This window comes from Gasterosteus aculeatus, chromosome 20 (assembly GCF_964276395.1).
Source record: "Gasterosteus aculeatus chromosome 20, fGasAcu3.hap1.1, whole genome shotgun sequence".
NCBI classification, from domain to species: Eukaryota; Metazoa; Chordata; class Actinopteri; order Perciformes; family Gasterosteidae; genus Gasterosteus; species Gasterosteus aculeatus.
Genome location: NC_135707.1, coordinates 1576430 through 1591665, shown reverse-complemented (window position 1 = coordinate 1591665; position 15236 = coordinate 1576430). Strand labels below are relative to the sequence as shown.

Sequence of the window (15236 nt, the reverse complement as noted above, 5' to 3'; positions counted from 1 at the left end):
CCAAAGTGACACAGTGTGAGCAACCAAAAACAGGAAGAACACCTTAAACAACGCTGATGTGTAAAGAATATTTATTTGACCACTGGACTGAATAATTCTGTTTGTATATTATTGTAGTAGTTGTGACACAGTTTGCCATGATTCTGACTTCAAAGTCCCTTTTGTTCTGTTACCTCACAATCCATCACTATGAATTAGGACAATCAATATGTTCCATTGATTGATCCCGCCCCCTAAATGCTGCTTTAATCTGCTTAAAGGGAAACGAGTCGGCACGTGCGCTGAGTCTAACGAGCATCATCAGAACATTTTAAGCAGACTGAAGCATTCAGTCTTCATATAGTTTAACATTTTTATTCGAGCTTCTTTAGCTGTTTCTGTTTGAGCTCAATTCTGTGGTCAGTTTGCTCTTCGCGGTTTAAACACTTATAGTCAAACGTTCTTGAATGAGCAGCGTGTTTACGATGGACTGAAATGAAATACTGATGCAAAACACCACATTTCAGACCTCAGAGGATCAACATTGTGAGATGCATGTAGTGGTAAAATATATCATAACATTGTTTTGTGCTAAGGCCGTGTCTCAAGTGCAAAGAGCAGCATGATACAAAATGTCAGTTTGCAGCTGTGTCCTGAGAAGGGAGGACGGTCGACTCGATCTCATAGAAGCTTTAAAACAAAGGACTCCTGTTCATGGCCTTGGTTCATATCTTATTCGGAACCTTCGTTCCGGATCCACGTTTTCACCATATGTCAATTCATTATGATTTGCACCGGCCTCTGAGGAGGATCTTGTGTGTGTGTGCTGCCCTCAGCTTCACCTGGGTTCTTATCTCAACCTGCTTTGTAGCTTCTCGTAACTGGCACAGAGAATGTTCTTCACATGTGTATAAAAACTCAGCGTTTTCACTGCTCGGAGACGTCATTACGCCGAGCGCTGAGATACGTGCTGGTGTGTTTGACCTCCTGCTTGCAAGCAATAGAATTGCTCATGTAATCTTTTTCTCTTCTAAATAAATGTTAACTTTTTCACTTTAATTGATCAACGTGCTGCGATTCTTCTCATCAACCAACTCGGGGGGATCGGAGATCCTGACAACATACACAAACAAAGCATAGACATTGCTGCTGAAAGCCTCCATCCAGTTTCCACCCAAAGGGTGGAGGACTGATGTACCATGAAGCGCCACCAGAGGGAAGTGATGGATCATTTATTATGGACAACATCAACATCTGAGCATCATGGGACAAAACAAGCAAGACCACACAGTTGTGGTAAAATAAAGAATCTTTTTTTTGGGGGGGGGGGGGGGGGGGGTTCTACAAGAATGGATCCATGGATAAACGTTCATGCTTTTCCTCAGCTCATTTATGTTATATCTCTTATCAATACCGTACGGATCAAGCCAAAATTAAAACTACAAATTTACCCTTAAATTCTGTATCTTAGAAATATTTCAGGGGTTCATCATGTGGCTTATTTATAGGAAAACAGAGTCTGTTAACGTGAATCTAAAGCTTCTGAATCTTGTCTGATCTGTCAAACCTTCCTGAAGTCAAAGAGCTCGACTCTCTCTCTCATGTCTCTCATGTCTCTCTCGCTCTCTCATGTCTCTCTCTCATGTCTCTCATGTCTCTCTCATGTCAGCCACTTCTGGATGCAGCTGGAGAACACGGTGTGGTTGGAGTGCCACTGAATGTGCTTCACTCCAGAGTGAACGCACACCGACACGGCGCCACGAGCGTCCAGCGTCTTCAGCCCAAAGGTGTCGCTCCGGTAGAACTGCAGACAGGAAGAAGAGGAAGACGAGAGAGAAATGAGGATGGGTTTTCTGTGGATACAGATGTGGTAACACCGAGGGGATGCAGATGTGATACGGAGGTGCAGATGGTTTGTAGCTTGCCTCCTGGTTCCTCATTTCTACGATGTCCTCGTTCATGTCGTAGAATCCAAAGTGGCTGTTTAGAAAAGAGGAAACGGGACGTTCAGGTGCAGCATCTCAAAGCCGGTTGCTGCCAAGTGTTTATCTATATATATAATTAGTTTAATTTAAGTTTTTTTTGTTTTTTTTACAACCTGCTCAGTTTTGCACTTTTCCCCTTACCTCATCTCTGCCTTATTTTTATTTTATGTACATTTATGTAAATATTCTATTTTTATTTTTATTTAAAAAATGTCCGGCTTTCCAGAAAAGGCATAAGAAGCATAAGAATTTCAATACACAGTAATTGACAATAAAAATCTTTGAATAATATCTATTATCAAATCATGTTTAATTCAAACTTATTTTTAACACTGCTGTTTATTTGGAAAACATAATAATGTTGCTATTACAATATGTAATTAGAAAAATCGTCGGTCTACTGTCACCGTATTTAGTTTGTCTGTTATTGAATCTAAATCTACTAACTACATAAGCCTGAGTATTAAAATCCACTTTGAAATGTGTGATGATGGAACCTGGACTGCCACGGCGTGATGACGCCGTCATCCGGCCCTCCGATCAGCACCAGCTTCTTGATGCGCAGGAAGTTCTCCCTCCATGCTGGATGGGGGAGTAAGGGGGGGGGGGGGGGGGAGGAGAGGGGGGGGGAGACGGATGGATGTTATTCACACGCGGAATCAGAGGAGCACTTCCTTCCGTCATTCCTTCCGCTACCTTTCATGTGGACGTGGACCCTCTCGCCGTTGAGCACCGGCAGGAAGTCGTTGCTGCGCAGGTAGCGGGCCCGATGGTGGGGGTCTGTGGGGGGGGGGGGCGTTAGTGCGTTACCACTTTTCAGTTGGAGCTTTTCGAGTCGTCCTTCTCACCGTTCCAGTAGTCGCATATGGACAGGTCCTGTCCCATTTCGTTGTAGCAGATGCGAAAGACCGTCTTCTTGATGCAGTCAGGAAACATCCTCAGGTAGTCCGTGTCTGGGGAGCGAGGGTCGGTCATGAAACAAGTTACTCCTTTATTTCACTCACGCCTCCTAAAAGGTGGGAGTTCCCACGGCTGCGCTCAAAAGGCGGGAAATAAGGCGAGCTCACCTCCGAACTGGCCGGCCTGCGGCGACGACAGCGAGACGAAGGTGTGCACGTTGTGGTCGGGGGTCACGGCCAGGAGGGCCCGACAGACCAGACCGCCTGGGGAGGGAGAAGGCCCACGACATGAAGATCTGACAGACCAGGCAGGTATGAAACGGAAGGTTTTACCTGATTCTAAATGGTGAAGTGATGCTGTCGCTTTACACAGCTGACTCAAAAATGCCACTTGTGTTTGAAATGTGGAAGTGAAAGCTGGAGGCCTCTGGCACATCCAACCTCAACATGTGTGTGTGTGTGTGTGTGTGTAGTCATGGAATCCACAGCCTTCCCTCTGCTGCCTTTTGTGTGGAATAAGTTTATATTCTCATGCAGGTTCTTCATTTAATTAAATGGACCTTCAGCAAACAGAGGTATAAACTTTTAAAGTGTAAGAATAAAGGTCAGTAAGAGGTACTAGGGGCATTTGGGGGAGGTGTGGGGGGGGGGGGGACCTTGAGAGAAGCACAGCAGATGGACGCCGTCAGGAGCCTTTTGTGCGATGGGGTCGAAGGCCTTCCTGAAGCCCTGGACTTGCCCCCATAAGGGCTTCAGACTGCTCAGGTCGTCATACAGGTCGATCACCGACACCTCTGTCCCAGGATGCACCTGGAGGGGGGGGGGGGGGGGGGGGGGGGGCACAAAGCACTCAGTGATTAAATCAACCCGCAGCCTGATTACCGATAATAACTCAATCAAGCCGCTCACTTTGTCCTAAACATGAAAACGAAAGAGGGAACAGAAATGACCGACTCGCTTTTCACCTGATCGGAAATCTGCTTTCAGAACAACATTTAATCTCACTTCCACAGTGGCTTTGATTAATCAATGCTTTGGGATGACTCGCATAGTTCGGTTAAAACAATCAATATTAAGTCCTCACGGCGAGGAAAGAAGCATGAAGACGAACAGCAAGTTTACTTTGAATAAAGTGGATAAACCAAACTCTTGATGCAAATTTAACTTCACTAGTGTGTATGATACTTTTACTCCACTTTCTGCTCTGCATCAAATATTCAACTTTTGAGCCACATTTTTCTTTGATAGCTGGTCACATGTTGTTTGCTGTAGTTGTCAATACAACTAACTTATACAATATAATGGATTATCACCAGTACCTACCGGCCTGCAGCGCCACAGTAAAGTAATATTTACACCTTCGATAAATGAACTATTCTGAAATGAGGCATCACACGTGCTGTTGATGATAACACGTGCATTTACTTCACTTATAAGGAACCTTTTGAACGCATCACTTTAAATAGTAATTGAGCATTTCTGAAATATCAGAGTTCAGAGGTCACTCGCACGGTTAAACTCCGTAGTTCGGGAGCCTTCCTACCTTGGTGATGTAAAGAGAAAGCGTCTTAAACTGTTTCGGTCCATCGAAGATGCCGTGCACGATGACGACGGGCCGGAACCCCTCGATGCGCGCTCCCGCGACCAGCAGCACCAGCAGCAGCGGCAGCAGCGGCGGCGGCGGCGGCGGGGGTCCTCTGGCGTCCCGCGGGGTCTTCATGTCTCTCCGAGCGGCCACAGGCGAAGAGCAGACCGGAGGACGGAGGGGCAGTAGGAGGCAGGGAGGTGAGGGAGGTGAGGGAGGTGAGTGAGGGGGGAGGGGGGAGGGGGGGAGTGGGAGGTCAGAGTCTGTCCCTCTGAACGGCTTGTCTCTGTCTCTCTCCTGTGTTTGTCCTCATCACTCCGGATGTGAACTCGTCTGCGTGTCAGCGGGTTTCTGAAGGTGTTTAAGTTCACATCCGCTTTCGATACTCGGCGAGCGACAAGCAAGAGAATCAAAGTCCTTTAACGTTCTATAAGCTTGTAACAATAACACATGAAATCTATAAGATTATGGTTGGAATCAGTATTATTGTTGCTCTTGTTAAAACATTTATTGATTTTATTAGTATTTTGAATTAGACCCCAGTTCTCTGCCAATATATTACTTGTTAATGGTGATATTTAAACTTTAAAGGTTCTTGTAGCTTTCTCTTTTTTTTTAACTTCTACTGCTGAAAAAAAAATATCGTTCGACATTCTTGATGATCTTTTCTGCTGTCCTCACCACTCTCTGCAGGGGTTTTGTGGTCCATAACACACGGCGATGCAGCTGGTCAATATGCTCTCCATGAGGATCCCAAACATCCCAAACCTCCTCAGCCTCCTCAGGAAGTACAGCCGCTGTTGAGCCGCATGCTGTAAAGCTCCTGAAGCTTACCACACTTCCATCTTTAATAACTGTGCATATTATGAGATTTGTTGTTTAGACCTCTGATCACGAGTACCAGGAGTAAAATGTGATATCATAGGCTGTCCATCGTAGGCGCCCGAGCTCTTCCTCTAATCTGTGTTTCCTTATTACTTTAAACCACATCTCTGATGTAAATCAGGTGACAACGTCCATCTGTTCAAGTAGATGCCATAATTCTGTCTCCAATAACAAGGCTTTGTATTTCCCTTCCTTCTATATAGCTCTACATTTTTCCACTTTGCTTGATAATCGTTGGTACACCAGTAAATTATCGATCTAATTGGATCTGCCAGGAGCCCATAGTAGGGCGGCACGGTGGCGTGGTGGTTAGCACTGTTGCCTCACAGCAAGAAGGTCCTGGGTTCGATTCCGCCCAGTGGCCTTTCTGTGTGGAGTCTGCATGTTCTCCCCGTGTCTGCGTGGGTTCTCTCTGGGTTCTCTGGCTTCCTCCCACAGTCCAAAGACATGCTCTGGGGATCCGGTCAATTGGGGACTTTAAATTGCCCGTAGATGTGTGAATGTGAGTGTGAATGGTTGTGTGTCTCTGTGTAGCCCTGTGATTGGCTGGCGACCAATCCAGGATGTACCCTGTCTATTGCCCGAAGTTGGCTGGGATGGACTCCAGCCCCCCCCGCGACCCTGTGTGCAGGATAAGCGGTTTGACAATGGATGGATGGAGGAGCCCATAGTGACATAGTGACATGCCCCATTTCATTCTGTCATGTTTCATATTTGATTCTTGGCCTTTGGGCCATTTCATATAAACCTTGAAATAATTTTATCCCAAGCTCTGAATTGCTTCTCAGGGATCTCGATTTGAAGTGATTGAAAGCAATAGAGGAGTTTTGGAAGTGTGCTCATTTTTATATCTGTGAGCTGAAATCTAACGGGCAGCCCACCTTTACAAATCACTCCTAATGTCTTGATATATAAAGACAATATAGTTGCCTTTACATATAGTATCAATACTTTTTGTAAATATGTAAGATAATGTAAAATAAAAAAAATGTTGTACTTTTCAATGTACTATGCAACGTTGGCCCTTTTAGCCTGTGCTGTACTTACAATAAACCTACGAAAATGATCTTAACAGGTAGTTCCTGTAATTTGTGTCACTGTTAAAAATAGTGCTGAAGTTACATATATTTTTTTTACTATCACCACATTTAGCAGTGTTTTACTGTTAGGATATGGCCTCCATGTGAGGATTTGGTTTTGATTTTATTTTAATCGTTGATATCTTTATATCTCAATTTCAACTCTTCTGGAAATGTACGAACGGGAGGATGCGTCGAAATGCTGAATTGAGTCGTCTTAATGTGTCGTTATTCACTCGACATTCTTGCTTCAACCCTCGAAATGATGAAACGTGATCGTGTTGTCATTCTTCAGATGGCCGCACGGGGGCAGTAAACTCCCCGGCTGTGTTTTCACGCGTCATTTTCGAGTGACGTATTTCCGCTTCCTACCTCAGCGTGCGTTGAGATAACCTAGCAAAACATGTATTGAGCATCTCATTTGATTAGCATTTTATTGAGAAACATTAAAGCATGAATACACGTCGAATCACGGCAATGGAGGGATTTATCCACTGAGAGTCCCGACTGGAAGCGCGTGACCTCCGAGTCGAGCTAACGGCTCTTTTGTAGCTTCGGTTAGCCGAGTTAGCTGTGAGCTAAGTTAGCTAACGCTACTTCTACCATAACAACTTGTACTTGAAACCAGGTGAGCGACGTTGGCGGCGGGGTTTCCTCTCTGATAAAGTAAAGCAACGTTAGTGCTTTTCATCGCACGTTTTCAATCTTAAGTTTAGACTCAGGCCTCTTGAAAAATAAGCAGAATATCTTACAAACTAACGTCAGGTTTAGTAAAAGCATGAAACGTTAATCAGTACTTAAAATAACGTCAGTCATAAAGCCGAATGGCCAGTTACAGAATATTCATGTTGCATTTGTGGTTTCACGTTAGTTAGCTGCGATCTATGTTTATTTGTTGATTTTATAGTGTATTTAAATAGGGGTGGTGTCGTGTTGCACTTTATTGGGTTGTGTTTGTGATATTCTGCCACCAGCAGACTGTTACTGGGGTTCTTATTGTTAATGCACTCGGTGGTACTCTTATCTTATCAGATTTCAGACTGAAAACAAAGGATCCCGTTCGTAATTCATCATGCGGGAAAACCCTGTAAATGAGGCGTGAGAAAGTGATTTGTCTGCTATAAGTGTATGAATCATTTATTAGTCTTAAGTATTCCAATGTCTGCAGAGTACAGCGATGTCTTGGTTTCTATATAGTTAATCATTTCAAATGGGAATTGAATCAAAGTATTTTCTGCTGCCGCTCCGACTACGGGGGCTGACACCTTCGGCTGCATTGTGGATAACCGCGTTTTTGTGTTGTGCTCCCTCCTCAGCCGCCATGGCCAATCTAGAGCAGTGGGTGAATGACCGTCTCCATGACATCCTGGGTTTGAGTGACAGATATGTGTCTCAATTCATGATCGGCATTGCGCGGAAATCATCGAGTTCTCAAGACTTTGTGACTCGTCTGGAGGAGACGGGCACGATTGACATCGAACCGAGCGTGGTGACGTTTGCGCAAGAGCTCTTCGACAAGGTTTATTCTACACTCATCCCCCTTCTTTGCATGCTATAACATATGTATTAATTCGTATGGATTTTAAACTTATGAAGCCTTTAGCAATCTTCTCAACCAAATTGCCTCTTCCAGATTCCTCGCAAGCAAGTCGTCGAGAAACCAGCCCGGGCGTTGGAACGGGAAGCCATTGAGATGGACAAGAAGAATCGGACGTACACGTTACTGGAGGACAGCGACAGCGACGGAGAAGCTGTGCAGGAAAAGGAGAAAGGGAAAAAGAAAAAGGACAAAGACAGAGGAAACAGGAGGAAGCACATCAGGAAGAAGAAACAAAGTGCGTCGTCGAGTGAGGACGAAGCACCTAAAAGGTAATCCAGAAACCTCATGTGGATTTCATTGTGCTTGTTTGACGGGTCTTTATTACTTGTTCCATTCAAGTATATAAATAATGGTACCACAGGAAAGCTTTCATCCCCTCCTTTTTACCTGTTTTTGTGTTCACGCCCGTACTGTCACACCATTAATCAACCACGGAGACAGCAAATAGATAAACAGCATTATTTTGTAATGTTAGACTTGAATTGTTAGTAGTGAAAACAAACGTGACCTTGTGCAGAAGCTGCGGTTTGATGCATTTTCTTTTCCAACTTCAGAGTTGATGAGGGCCACGAGTCTCCCAAAAAGGAGGAGGAGGAGGAGGAAGAGTGGGAGAAGGAAGAGAGAGAGCGACAGCAGGACATTGAAGAGAGAGATGCGTTTGCTGAGCGAGTGAAGCTGAAAGACAAAGACAAGACCCGTAACATAACGGAGAGGACGGACAAAAAGGTGGGACGAGATGGAATTGGCATTTTTTTTTAGAGATGACCGACAGCATCGTGAAAATAAACCCCTGTTTTGGCTATTTTTCTCTCCAGGCTTATGAGGAAGCTCAGAAGAGGCTGAAGATGGCTGAAGACGATCAGAAGAACATGGTAGTCGAGTTTTCTGTTTGTGCCGCATAAATCCTCTCTGCTCTCCTCGGCGTTCGAACACAGCGTTTCTGATCATTTCCTCTTTCCTTCTGCAGTTGCCAGAGCTGAGGAAGCGCTCTCGCTGGGATTACCTCAAGAAGAGAGAGTCCGAGAAGCTGGAGGACCTGGAGGCTGAGATCAAAGACGACGAGTACCTTTTCCACACAGAGGAGCTGACGGAGAGGGAGAAAAAAGAGCTGGAATACAAACGCACCCTGCGGGACCTGGCCAAGGATTACAAGTCGGCCGGTATCAAGGAACACGAGGAGAGGAAGAACCGCTACTACATGCCGGAAGAGAAGAGAAGCAAGGTAGGAACCATCAACGCCCCGTACCCGCACATGGTGCAGTCACCTCCTCGAGTGTGCATTGGTTCCATCGTGTCTCCTTCTCCCCCTGACCAGGAGGTGCCGCAGAGGGACCTGGAGCTGGAGGAAACCCCCATGGAGCTGGGAGGGGAGCAAGGCCGCTGGGAGGAGGAGAGGCTGAAGACGGCCTCCCTCAGCTTTGGCGCCAAGAGGGAGCGAGAGCAAGGGATGAGGCGGGAGCAGGAGAGGTACCAGCTGATCCTGGAGGAGGAGGAGATGATCGAATTTGTCAGCACTGCCATGACCATGAAGGGAACTCGGACGGAGGAGGTAGGGTTCACTTTGGTATCGTCGTCTTCTTTGTTTATAGTCGTGCCTCATATTTCATTCGTCTGAGCCGTGAGACCTGAACAGTATTTATCTTTCAGTGTGGAAATGTCCTTTTCTGTGTATCGGCCCCAAATGACTCCGCCCCCTCCGACCCCGTTGTGTTCAGGAGCAGGAGGCCCTGGCGCTGTCCCAGGCGGAGCTGAAGAAGCAGTCCATGCAGGAGGTTCGCCGCAGCCTCCCCATCTTCCCCTACAGAGAGGACCTGCTCGCCGCCATCAACCAGCACCAGATTCTAGTCATCGAGGGGGAGACGGGCTCGGGAAAGACCACTCAGATCCCTCAGTACCTCCTGGAAGACGTGAGTGTGGACTTGAGACAACATCAAACAATAAGTCAGCAGTGCTGCATGATAATGAGAAAACGGTTTGAAAAGTCTGAGAGGATTCTAACACTGTTCTTGATCCTCTCTCAGGGCTACACGAAAGGAGGCATGAAGATCGGATGCACGCAGCCTCGCAGAGTGGCAGCCATGTCAGTGGCGTCCCGGGTGGCACAGGAGATGAGCGTCAAGCTCGGGAACGAGGTGAGCTCCATCTCGGGTTTGTTTTAACACGCTAAAGTAGAGCGTTTCCCCCGAGCCGACGTTCTTCCCGCTGTCCACCTGCAGGTGGGCTACAGTATTCGCTTTGAGGACTGCACATCAGAGAGGACGGTGCTGAAGTACATGACGGACGGCATGCTGCTCCGAGAGTTTCTCACCGAGCCGGACCTGGCCAGCTACAGGTAACGAGAGAAGAATCACATCCAATGTCATCATTTTCTTACTTGGGAAAGCGAGAGTGTCTGTTAATCGATCTGTCTCACCCACCAGCGTGGTCATCATCGACGAAGCCCACGAGCGAACGCTCCACACCGACATCCTGTTCGGTCTGATCAAGGACATCGCCAGGTTCAGGTCGGACCTGAAGGTGCTGGTGGCGAGCGCCACTCTGGACACGGAGCGCTTCTCCTGCTTCTTTGACGACGCGCCCGTCTTCAGGATCCCCGGCAGGAGGTTCCCCGTCGATATCTTCTACACCAAAGTAAGAACCAGAAGGTCGTGTGAATGCTTAGTGCTGAAGATATAGATCATATCTTCTCTGAATCATCTGGCCAGAGATGGTGACACCGCTCTCACCTTTAAAGAGGTGTGTGTGTTCATTTGTGTGTGTGTGTGTGCTCCCAAGGCCCCGGAGGCCGACTACCTGGAAGCTTGCGTGGTGTCGGTGCTGCAGATCCACGTCACGCAGCCCACCGGAGACGTACTGGTGTTCCTCACTGGACAGGTGGGGTTTCTGCTTCGTCACAGTGGGACTGGTGTGGGAGGGGGGGGGGGAGGGGGGGTGATGATTGACATCCTAATTATCAGTATCCTTGTTCTTAAATACCTTTTTTTTATAACTGTGTGGACCAACATCTGTAGAATATCGTGAGTGCAGCCGTATTCATTTTGGGTTTTCCACACATGTGTGTTATGTTATTGGTTAAATGAGGGGAAGTCTGTTCTTGGTCTGGACTAAATGAAAATGGCGCGTGTGGGAGGGCGGGATGTTGCTGCTGCAGAGAGTACATTCGTGCTGTGGTTTGAATCTTTGTCCCCTTTGCGTTTCTCGTAGGAGGAGATTGAGACGTGTTGCGAGCTGCTCCAGGAGCGATGCAGGCGACTGGGATCTAAGATCGCGGAGCTGCTGGTCCTCCCCATCTACGCCAACCTGCCGTCCGACATGCAGGCGAAGATCTTCAACCCCACCCCCCCGGGGGCCCGCAAGGTGAGCCCCTGTGCCGTACGTCGGACTAGAACGTCAATGCCATCCTCCTTCAGTAGAGGCCGCCGTTGCCATGGAGACGCCGTACGCTAGTTGTTGTTTTCTAACCCTGCTCCACAGGTTAAGGCCCGGCCTCACAGCTGGTTTTAATCTCCCCTTCTAACAACTCGCTTTATCCCGCGGCGCCTTCTCCACCCTGTCAATCCAAGGTGGTGGTGGCTACCAACATAGCGGAAACCTCGCTGACCATAGACGGCATCATCTACGTCATCGACCCGGGCTTCTGCAAGCAGAAGAGCTACAACGCGCGCACCGGCATGGAGTCGCTCATCGTCACGCCGTGCTCGCGGGTAAGCGCCCGCTGTTCTCCTGGGAGCGTAACACTTTACACCGTCCCCTTCGCTCGTGCTACACGTCGGGATATCGTCGTACTCTAAACGTTCTATTCTGTTTTGTTCTGCAGGCTTCGGCCAACCAGAGGGCAGGCCGCGCAGGCAGAGTGGCTGCTGGGAAATGCTTCAGGCTTTACACAGCCTGGGCCTTCAAACACGAGATGGAGGAAACGACGGTGCCCGAGATTCAGAGGACCAACTTGGGAAATGTGGTCCTCCTGCTGAAGAGTTTGGGTGAGGAGAGGAGGAGGGAGGAGGGGGGTCAATGAGGAAGCTGACAGGGGCGGTATTTGCCGGCTGTGCAATAAGTTAACACGTTTTGCTTGTAGGAATCAACGACCTCATTCACTTCGACTTCATGGACCCACCCCCTCACGAGACTCTGGTCTTGGCGCTGGAGCAGCTCTACGCCCTGGGAGCACTGAACCACCTGGGAGAGCTCACCAAGGTACCGGACCCGGAGCCCGTGTTCGTCACGCGTCCAGCTTGTGGTTGACATCTTTACAATAACTGTGTGTCAGATGAAAATGTGAAACGGGTTTGCTCGTAGCGATGAACCGCCGGAGAATAATCTGCTGAAAAAGCATTCTGAACTTCTCAGAAAAGATACTGAAATTCTTGCCTCAAGGCATAATAGTGAGTTTGAGTTTTGTAAATCCCTGAGTCACTTCGTGGGGGAGGAGCGCCGATGCAGGAGAGGACTCGCTCGCTCCTGCAAGCGCGTCTCGTTTCTCGGTGATTATCGAGGACGAGAGGACGTTCCTCCGGATCGTCGGTGCCTACCGTAGTCCTGGTTAACGTTCCTCTGATGTCCTCGCCTTTGTTCTGGTGTTTGTTCAGCTGGGCCGCAGGATGGCCGAGCTCCCGGTGGACCCCATGCTGAGCAAGATGGTCCTGGCCTCCGAGCAGTAAGTCTTGTTTAATAACTATTTAAATAGAGAAAGTCCTGTGTACGTCAGCGCTGCAGGGTTCCTGTTTACTGTTTACACTCCTCTATTCTCGTCTCCTTCCAGGTACAAGTGTTCCGAGGAGGTGTTGACGATAGCCGCCATGCTGTCCGTGAACAACTCCATCTTCTACCGGCCCAAAGACAAGGTGGTGCACGCCGACAACGCCAGGATGAACTTTGTGGTGCCGGGAGGAGACCACCTGGTGCTGCTCAACGTCTACACGCAGGTACAAGTTTACCGGTCTGTCACGCACCACTGGGTGCAGATCTCCGGCCCAGAACCCCCTCCCATGGTGTGGCCCTGACATGCCGGACATCGTGTCTCTGTGCCCCGCAGTGGTTGGAGAGCGGTTACTCCACGCAGTGGTGCTACGAGAACTTCATCCAGTTCCGCTCCATGAGGAGAGCCCGGGACGTCCGGGACCAGCTGGAGGGTCTGATGGAGCGCATCGAGGTGGAGGTGGTGAGCTCTCAGGGAGACAGCTTGCCCATTCGCAAGGTCGGTGAGACCCGGGAAAACCTCGCCAATGGTTCCTGGTTTTAGAGAAGCGATGCGTCTTCGGGAACATCAGCCTGAATGTTCAGATTCAAAAGGCCTGTGGCGCCGGTGCAGGTGGTGCCTCCACCAGCGCCGGTCAATATGTGCTTCTCCTTGATGTGGTCACTCTCCCTCGGGCTCAACGGCGGTTTAATGAGTCCTGTACGTCTCCACAGGGAGGCGGGAGAGAACAAACGCGGGGCGAGTGGATGCTTCCTGGAACAAGAGCGTTGTACCAAGACGCACGTCCTATCAGGGCCCACGTGTTGGGAACGCACCCCTGAGGCACTTGAGATAAGACGGGTGTTGGTTTTACTAGTCCGGTTCCACGCCGTTTTTCATCTGTTATGACTCAAAGGTCGATAATTGAACCGATAGCTGACTGATATCTTTGGAAGCTTTGTCATTTCAGAGGATCTCGTTGCTTATATTTCTTTATTCTAAACATTTAGCTTTAGTGGCCCTCAGTGTGAGCCGGTAAGTGTAAGCGGAATGACAGACAGAGATTTGCTGTTTCCAGACAAAAGATGCAGCTTGGGTGTGACGGATGGTGTCAGTCAGCCCTGGTTTTAGTTTGCGCTGTCCCGTTTAAGGGTTAGGTCCCTGAACGCACCCAACGTCACCTGGCCGGGGCTCAAGCCGGTGAGGACAGTTCTTGGGCTTCTGTGAAAACAAGGTTGGGAATGCAGGTCCGCCTGTGGGTTTGTGAAAGAATCTGTGTGCAAATCTCACACGAAACTCCCCTTTACCTCAAAGCTTGGGGGGGGCTCTGTGCTCCAATAACTGATACTGTTGCGCCACCGTGCAACCCTGTACGCCCCCCCCCCCCCTCCACCCCCTCCCCTCGATTAGGACAAAAAATTTAAAATGCAGTTTTTCTTGAGACTCTTGTTTTTAACTGGTTTGTGACCAAACGCGAACTTCATGGAGGTTAATGGACGCCTCCCCTCTCTCTCTCTCTCTCTCTCCACCAGGCGGTGACGGCGGGATATTTCTATCACACGGCGCGACTGAGCAAAGGCGGCTACAAGACGGTGAAGCACCAGCAGACGGTCTACGTCCACCCCAACAGCTCTCTGTTCGAGGAGCAGCCGCGCTGGCTCATCTACCACGAGCTGGTGTTCACCACCAAGGAGTTCATGAGACAGGTAGCGAGGGGTGCATGAGACGGGCGGCGCGGGGTGCATGAGACGGGCGGCGCGGGGTGCATGAGACGGGCGGCGCGGGGTGCATGAGACGGGCGGCGAGGGGTGCATGAGATGGGCGGCGTGGAGAGACTTGAAGATGCTAGTTGGAGGTTTTCACTAGCAGACCGGTCAGCGATGAGGTCATCCACAGCAATGCCTCAGCATAATAAGGAGGAAGTGTTCCTGGAAAATGATTCAATGCCTCTTCCCCCCACAGGTGATTGAGATAGACAGCGGCTGGCTGCTGGAAGTGGCTCCTCACTACTACAAGAGCAAAGAGCTGGAGGACAGCAGCAGCAAGAAGATGCCTCGCAAGCAGGGCAAAGCGAAGGAGGAGCTCGGCCAGTGAGAGAGCCCAGAAAAGACTTGACATAATAAAGGACGGCGTGGGATTGCAGCTCTGTTTGCCTCCAGTGGTTTTACCGCTGAAGCCGCTTGGACCCCGTGGACCTCGTGGGGACGGGAGTCACCGGGTTAATCATAAGCCGGACCACAAGAAGCAAACACGGACGCACTGGATGTGACTGAGTGGGTCCACGGCTCGTTTCCAGCGGAGTCAAAACGTGTATTAGTCAAAGCAGCACGCTGCCTCCATGAAGCGCAACAGACTCATTTCCATAGAGCTCGTTTCCCTCTTGCGTGTGGCTCCTTGTCTTTTTATTTTTCAGGAATAAAGTTTTACAACCACTTGTTTTGTTCCATCTAGTCTTCTATGATTCCTTCCAAGCTCTCAGCTCGGGGTTCCTCCTGGAGGTTCACTGATGTTGTTCCATGTTTTATATTTATGTTGGATCGAATGTGCTC

General features: G+C 48.9%; 2 protein-coding genes across 2 annotated transcripts; one reads left to right on the top strand and one right to left on the bottom strand.

The window, feature by feature from the left end:
• Window positions 1-1193: 1193 nt before the first annotated feature.
• On the bottom strand, window positions 1194-4788 carry LOC120810382 (lysosomal thioesterase PPT2-A). Its single transcript, XM_078094369.1, has 8 exons — window positions 4407-4788; window positions 3520-3673; window positions 3032-3127; window positions 2813-2917; window positions 2661-2744; window positions 2462-2546; window positions 1905-1959; window positions 1194-1783 (listed from the first exon to the last, which is right to left on the bottom strand). The coding sequence occupies exons 1-8, from the start codon at window positions 4581-4583 to the stop codon at window positions 1640-1642; spliced, it is 900 nt and encodes a 299-aa protein (XP_077950495.1). The 5' UTR covers window positions 4584-4788; the 3' UTR covers window positions 1194-1639.
• Window positions 4789-6755: 1967 nt separating this feature from the next.
• dhx16 (DEAH (Asp-Glu-Ala-His) box polypeptide 16) lies at window positions 6756-15119 on the top strand. The gene is made up of 21 exons (XM_078094367.1): window positions 6756-7040; window positions 7729-7931; window positions 8046-8281; window positions 8567-8738; window positions 8828-8884; window positions 8980-9234; window positions 9328-9561; window positions 9728-9919; window positions 10034-10144; window positions 10229-10344; window positions 10433-10643; window positions 10788-10886; window positions 11217-11369; window positions 11576-11716; window positions 11830-11992; window positions 12088-12206; window positions 12599-12666; window positions 12772-12934; window positions 13045-13206; window positions 14220-14393; window positions 14650-15119. The coding sequence occupies exons 2-21, from the start codon at window positions 7734-7736 to the stop codon at window positions 14779-14781; spliced, it is 3156 nt and encodes a 1051-aa protein (XP_077950493.1). The 5' UTR covers window positions 6756-7040; window positions 7729-7733; the 3' UTR covers window positions 14782-15119.
• Window positions 15120-15236: the final 117 nt, after the last annotated feature.

What these genes read in the sequence shown, in the direction of transcription:
- LOC120810382 (XM_078094369.1), bottom strand. Translation starts at nt 4,583, where the DNA reads ATGAAGACCCCGCGGGACGCCAGAGGACCCCCGCCGCCGCCGCCGCCG. An exon ending in GGTCCACGTCCACATGAAAG is followed by an intron (nt 2,547 to 2,660) that starts GTAGCGGAAGGA and finishes TCCCCCATCCAG; the next exon opens with CATGGAGGGAGAACTTCCTG. An exon ending in TAGAAATGAGGAACCAGGAG is followed by an intron (nt 1,784 to 1,904) that starts GCAAGCTACAAA and finishes TCCTGTCTGCAG; the next exon opens with TTCTACCGGAGCGACACCTT.
- dhx16 (XM_078094367.1), top strand. Translation starts at nt 7,734, where the DNA reads ATGGCCAATCTAGAGCAGTGGGTGAATGACCGTCTCCATGACATCCTG. An exon ending in CGGAGAGGACGGACAAAAAG is followed by an intron (nt 8,739 to 8,827) that starts GTGGGACGAGAT and finishes TTTTCTCTCCAG; the next exon opens with GCTTATGAGGAAGCTCAGAA. An exon ending in TGGTGTTCCTCACTGGACAG is followed by an intron (nt 10,887 to 11,216) that starts GTGGGGTTTCTG and finishes CGTTTCTCGTAG; the next exon opens with GAGGAGATTGAGACGTGTTG.